We start from the raw sequence: 7105 nt of genomic DNA, 5'->3' as shown, positions 1-7105 counted from the left end.
AACTGCAATCTGTAACAGAATTACAAGAAGTCACATTCGTGGTGTCCATATCATTAATAGAATCCAAATACCCAATCACGTTAGTTGGGAAGATTTTCCATTACTCGGCGCATAGGTTCGGAAAATATACACAATTCCATCTCAACAATATGCTTTTCATTTTTTTTATTCACATATTAATTTCAACGAAGCAAAAGTTTCTAATTCAGTAGTCGGACTGCACAGAGCGGAGCTACCTACAGGTGGCCGGAGAGCCTGAGGTATACAAAGCAAAACAGTGTGAATTTTAAAATATTCAATAAAAAGCACCATTTTCGCCAATTGAGCAAAACTACTCCTAAAGAACCAGACGGTAGCTAAACAGTCGAACAGCAGCTATATTGTGATTTTCAATATGCCCGTTTCCCATGAATTGAAAACATTGTGCAATAAAACGAGTAGCTAGACTTATTCGAACTGGTACAGCACAGTTGAGCAGGTAGGGGGAGAAATTTAGATCCGTGACATCAACGTCAGGAAGGAGTGAGCCATGGACACCAACATTGACGCAGGTCAGTGTCTTTGTATTTTAGTATTAATTTCCCCGTGCACCCTCACTTTAAAGCACCAAGAACAGAATCCAAAACGACCCTGAACCTTTACTTTTGTTTACGATATAGTTCGCACCGTCAGAACTAAAATCACAGGTCGCTTTTGAGTCGTCAAAGGAGCGCTTGTGTAAATTCTCAGTGTCAACTGCATGTGTAAACAAGGGCAGTTGCTTTGTTTTAAATAAAAGTGAAAGTAATATGGAAAAAAAAGATAATTTACAGCGTAGTTCACGTGGGGTGTGTGAATAAATTCCGGAGTACCCTATGCCGCTCCCATGCGATTGCTCAGCTCTTTCTAAATATACCAGTGAGTGGGGAAGGAGGGCCGGCTGGAGGCAGAGGGAGTTACAGCCAGTCGTGGCTGTTTCTCATACCAACCTCAGCCAACTAGCGGTGCGGCTCACTGCTCGACCTGGGGGTCCGTTTTCCTCTCATCTCTCCGCGTAACGCTGACGCGAGTTGGACAAAAATCCGCACTTGCTCGTCCGAAGGCGGTGAAGACAGCAACCAGCCTTTCAGAGGAGAACCGTCAAAATAACGCGCCGAGACCCCGCCTGCTGCTCTCTACCCGGCAAACATGGCCGCCCCTGCAGCAGCCGCAGCCACCGCGCAGGACGAGCTGGGTGAGTGCGAACCCTTCCCGGCCCCTGCCCACTAAGCTTCCGATAACCCGCGTCCTGATCTGGTTATAAATCCGCGTTTTTCTTAGATCGTATTTAGTTTGTATGGAGGCGCCGGATCTATGGGACAATAACGCCTCCCATATCCGGCTCATGCCTCTGTGCTCGCGACACTTGTTTCTGCGGAGCTTTTCCTGTCAAGGGCGTAACGGTTACATGTTCCCTCCGCTGTCTAGCTCTGGGTGGTGGGTGTTATTTGGGGGGCGCACATAGGTGTTAGGTGGGATGAGGCTCCTGGCCTAGGCATGGGCAGCAGCGGCAATGCACTGTCATGTTACGAAACTGAAACCTAGTTTCTCCTGCCGTGACTCACTCACTCCGGCTGATTTATAGCCGACTGCAAACGCGCTTCCGATTCCTTGCTGTGTATCGCGCCTCAGTCTTGCATCTGATTCGTGGTGCCAACATTTGAGGACATAAAGTGTGTTTTTATGTGCTGTCATTGATATAGGCAGTGGGAAATGTCAACATAAAAGCGTAAACTGTCGAGTAGAGAATGTTTATGCTAGTGTAGTCTAATTTTGAAAGAGACGAATCTGTAATTGAACTAAAGTAGTACTCATTTAGCTCAGAGACCTATGTTTATGGTTTAATTAATTTGCAGTGGTTATTAAAAGCAACCCCAACATGCTGTGGAGTTTTCCAGTGTTTTGGGTTAATAATTAGAATATTTGATGGCATAACAGAAAAGTGATATTATACAAACATTCATTGACATCAGTCAGAACCTGGTAACTGTTCTAAATCGAGTAAGGTATTTAAAAGTAAATATAACTTTAGGTGACGTAACAAACATTGGTAATATTGTTCTGTGTGGCTAATATGGGGAAATGACAGGTGCAAATATGTGGAAATTTTATTGAAGCACCAGAGGTGGGTGCTCTACCCTTAAATTGGTCTAACACCATGACAGCAGAAGAACTGCAAATGAAAACCTATATAGTACAGGCACTTGACTTCCTCGTAGTTTGGGCAAGCACGATCAACAACTTTACATCAGCCTAGACTACACATTCACTTCACCCATGCTTGTACACCGAACATTCAAGCACACCAATATCTTTTGCAGCATGCTCTGCCCATCCAAGGCTCTTCTTTCCATGCAATATATGTTTATTTGAAACTGAAGAGACAATTTTCTTCAAGGGACGGTTAGCTAGTCATTTCTTGTCTCAGAAGTACTACATTGTTTCACAGCTGCATTTCTATTCAATCATACCACTTCAGTCCCATTAACAGAAATACTTTGTACATGGTTGAGCTGTGGTTGTGGACATATGGGGTTAGAACACCTCTTGGCTGGTACATTGAAAACTTTTTGAGATGTTGAAAGTTTGCTACCAGTACAACAGTCAGGCTATAATATCACCCCACACAGTAGACATCCACAAGTGGCCCGTGGTCTCTTCTCCTTATCAGGCCAACAAGGGAACATGCCACACCTGTGAAAATTATCATACCAGAGAAAAATAAAAGTGATCAGTAAAATACTTGAATTAATGTCAACCACTATGGGCTGGCTTTCCACTGGGGCACATTCCAGTCCATAGTGTTTTTTGTTGTTTTTTTCTCCTGGTGGCAGAATGAAACAAGCAGTTGCAATGCAACGGGTCTCTCATTTCTCCGAGTTAGAGCTATTAGCAGTTGTAAACTCCCAACCAGACTTTTCTTGCCACATTAAGTGGGGAAAAAAAGAGCGCGATCGCTCTGTTACATTTCACTCGTAGTGAAACCTATCAGCAAAAGTGCAATTATCTACGTAACCGGCAAAAGTGCAGTTTACTATGTAACAGGGTCGATGTCGTGCAAAGCGCTTGACTTCTGCCAAGTGAGATCGTGCTGCAAAAAAAGATAAAAAAGTAGTTCACAAACCGGACGGAAAACAGCGAGCCTCGTATGTTTTCAGTACTTGGTCGCTCGGGTTGAGGCGGGCTAACCACCGGAAAAGGCATGACGTGTGCATGCCTTCCATTAATGAAAGCAAGCAGATTTTAAAAGGCAAGCCCACAAACCAATGAAAGACACTGACGTGACTTGGACGGGGCTCCGAGCCCTTTTCTAACTACTCAAGCGTCTCACAAGCGATACGCATGCGCAAGCGTATGCTAGCGCAGGCACGACCCTAAAAAGTACCAGCTTGTATGCAAATAAGCCTGGGCCTTCCCCATTAAGTGCAGTCAAGCAAGACATGCCAGGCCACATCCCCTCTGAACAGGAACACAAGCAACACCAAACTGGGTTCAGGCCTCTTCACTGAGTTGCAGTTTCAGTCCTGTGACATAGCAGGCATGGAACCAGCTTCAGTCTTGAGACATAGAAAGCATGGTACCCATGTCTAGGCATACAGGGCTCGAAAAATCCACTTGCATTGGCGAGTCTTATTTGATCAGGTCAAGCTATTTTCAATACTAATTCGTCCCTTCTGGTGAGTTGACACTGAACAGGTGTGCTGTTAATTTGAAACATGGAGGGGCAATAAAAGATGCCCTTTAAATCTTGTTCTTATGTCATATTTGCACTGTGTTCACAGACAGAGGTCAAATGTCTGTATTTCTTACAATTTATTTTCCTTCTGACTGCAGAGTTCCAGTACTTTGTAAGGTGAACTGTGTGACCTGCTGCTTAGAATGTAAATTAAAAGGATATAGGGTGTCAGGTGTTTCCTAACACCCAACATTTGAATGACTGTTAACTGTGCAAAAATTTCGAAATAGATTTCAGAAGTTGTGAAAGCCCTTTTTATGTTTCTGTGTGATGAAAAAATATTTTATTAGGATGAAAACAAATCAGAATACATTACATGTTGATGTGCAAAAGATATGTTTTCTGAAACCCAATTTTCACAGATTGTTAAATCACTATATCGTTTTATCAGTAAAGCTGCAAGTTAGAAGAGAGGTTTTTGGACATTTCTAGGAAAGTTACTGTGTGTAGATGACAATATGGTACCACATCATGGTTTAGTAATATATTTATTAACATTGAGTGTTAAAACAAACTGAGAAATACTCCGGTTCTGATGGCAATGTTATTAGTACACTAAAAGAAGCCCTAGGTTATGTGGGCTAGACCTCATGGGTATGTGGGCGAGATTCTTGTGATGCATGCAGCAAACTTTAGTCTACTTAATCAAACAAAAGAGGTTTTTTTGTACTGCAGAAATGCCGAGCTCACATATTCGAAGGTACATTTATAATGTGATAATGAAGAAAAAGGCAACTCTGTAAACTATTTGCCTACAATCACACAATTTGAGACCCGTGGACGGGTCAAGTATATTACAGTTAGGTCGAGTAGATTATTTAAGTTACGCGACCTGCAGGTCTAGTAACATTTTTATGATTTTTCTAGCCCTGGCATACCATTTGCTCATGTTTGTCACAGAAGAGTCTCTTCAGCATTTTGACATTTACTGTTACAATCCCTGGAATGTGGGAGAGAGGCCTTACTTAAATGTGAGTGGGATCAACTAATGGAGATAGGGTTTCCCCACTGTCTTATGCCAGAATTCCGTTTCCCCCCATGTGTATGCTAATGCCAGAATCCTGCGCCCCTTTCACTTATTTCAATGACATTTTTACATACTGGACTTCAAAGCCCTTTTTCATGTCCCATTCATCATCTGTTTTCCCTTTAGAACTTTGAAGTGCCTTTGATAATTTTAAATCCTGTTACACACATAGCAACATAATATCACTTTCTTTTTTCCCACTTTTCTTCCCTTTTTCTTACTCTCCTTACATGTTCACAAGTTCCCCATACTCTTAGTGCTTTGCAGAAGTCTTATTTATTGCAGTATAAGTGTGAAAGAGAATTGTCTTTGAAGCTAGAGCTGCTGATCATAAAAATGAGGAGCCAGCCTTGAACCCCAGTTCTCGCTCAACATGCTATGATTCAGATCAAATCAGTTAATCTCCACATGCCATAAAAAGAGATTTGTAACACATTATGGTGTTCTTGTAATGTGCTCTAATGCCCTCGTGCCAGGTTCGTGATATTTAAAACTGCATAAAAAATATTTACACCAATACTGTTCCATAACATAACCGTCCTCAATTTTACATGTTTATTGGTATTACACTACCTCTGTTTGATTGCTCCTAACGCATGAGAGCGACACTCAACAGAGTCCTTAACAGGATGAAACCGTTTTAAACTTGTGCTTAATAGATTGCTTTGATCTATTGAACTATGGGTTAGGAGAGTGGCTAGGTTTTAGTGCTGGGTTAGAGAGCTTTTAGTTCTCTTCCTAAATGATACAACACCAAATTCTTAGAAGGACTCTGCGTATTGGAATTTTCACTAGTTTCTTTCATCATAGGTTTCTGATTGCTGGAATTTTCAGCTAGTTTAAACTTCTATTTTTTTCGCAGAAAATCATAAAAGTGAAAATACAGATAAACAGTTTCTCAATCATATAATTAAAATACAACAGTGGGAAAAAAACAGCATGTATTACAGAGGAACCTGATTATTCGATTCGCAATACACTTGATAAATGCCAAGACGAAAAAAAGCACACTTTGAGTGTGAGTAAGAGTTGTAAAAACAATAATGCTGGTCTCACTTGTTTAAAGTTTTTGTAGGTAACAAGATTGGCCATATCATATGTATTTGTGAAGAAATTTACTAAACTTGGGACAAATCATGACAGTATGCAAGGTATCACGAATTGAAGTATTATCACAGACACACACTGAAAGTTGAGAATCTTTTAACCAGCCTCTATTGTAGAACATCAGTTGATGTATCCGGTGTAACCTAAAATAGGTCCACAGCCTTCGATGTTAACTTGTTGTATCCACGTTCAATTATGGTTCCATACTGCTCACTGATTTAACCAAGATGACCTGACGCATGGAACACTTGGTCAAAACAAGGGTCTTTGGCTCCATTTCCACCCTGAAGGCAAATGCTTGCCTAACCCAGGCAATGCCTGCTTTAACATTGCAACTATGATAAAAAAGTTACTGTCTCCCTAGTTCTCTCATATTGCGCAAAGTATAGGGGATCAGTGGAATATGTAACATAGTATACAGTCACGCGCAATTGATTTATTAAGGTTCAGCTCATCTTTAAACAAAATATAGAGCCATAGTAACGAGGGACAGAGGCAAATAAAGATCTGATATGTATCCCATGCCCATCTCTTTATGTATGCGATCTCAGATGGTATAATTTGCGGGGTGATTAAAAGTTCTCTAAAAAATCTGTTTTCCACATCCTGAATGGAGGCAATGGACATGTGTTCCCATATTTCACAGCTAAAACTAGCCATGGGAATACAATAGGCTTTAAAAATATTCAGCATTGCGTTTTATATGTGTGCTCCCCAGCTGTTGTGAGAAATCACCAATGCTGTAAATGTCCCTTTTTAAAAAACATTGTATTATTTTTGTTAATGGTTGGCATTTGATGTGGGAATCAAGCACAATGCCCAGCTAAAAAAAGTTTTCCACCCTACTAATATGCTGACCTTTTGGCCTTCAAGTTACAGGTTTTAGTGGTTTTAGATCCCACCACCATACCATGGTTTGTTAGAATTGGTCTTAAGATCAAGACAATCCATCCATTAAATAAAAAGGTCTAAAATACGCTGTAAACACCTTGCTCTGCATGCAACTAAAACAACTTTGTCTGCATGTAAAAGGGTGTGCACCAGTCTGCTACCTACACTAGAAACCTTCTGATCCTATTTGACTGAAACAGATTCTAGTTGATTAATGTAAAGCATAAAAAGTAAGGGGCCAGGATACAACCCCAACAAAATCCCCTCTTCAAACTAAAGTGTTGTGTGCATTCCCTCTTGGGACCATATCTCACCATGACCGTGAG

General features: G+C 41.1%; 1 protein-coding gene across 2 annotated transcripts in view; it reads left to right on the top strand.

Annotated features, from left to right (window-relative positions):
- The first annotated feature begins 464 nt into the window (after positions 1–464).
- The window catches only part of ECPAS (Ecm29 proteasome adaptor and scaffold), a 790558-nt gene continuing 783917 nt past the window's right edge, over positions 465–7105 (top strand). Inside the window, exon 1 of one of the 2 annotated variants that reach the window (XM_069240017.1) lies at positions 465–551. In XM_069240017.1, coding sequence (XP_069096118.1) covers positions 530–551 — 22 coding nt within the window. In that variant the 5' untranslated portion in view covers positions 465–529. Of the gene's footprint in view, positions 552–881; positions 1214–7105 lie in introns of those variants that run through there. The other variant, XM_069240008.1, reaches the window with a different exon arrangement.

Source organism: Pleurodeles waltl, chromosome 1_2, assembly GCF_031143425.1.
Source record: "Pleurodeles waltl isolate 20211129_DDA chromosome 1_2, aPleWal1.hap1.20221129, whole genome shotgun sequence".
NCBI lineage: Eukaryota > Metazoa > Chordata > Amphibia > Caudata > Salamandridae > Pleurodeles > Pleurodeles waltl.
This window is presented reverse-complemented; position numbering and strand designations above follow the sequence as displayed.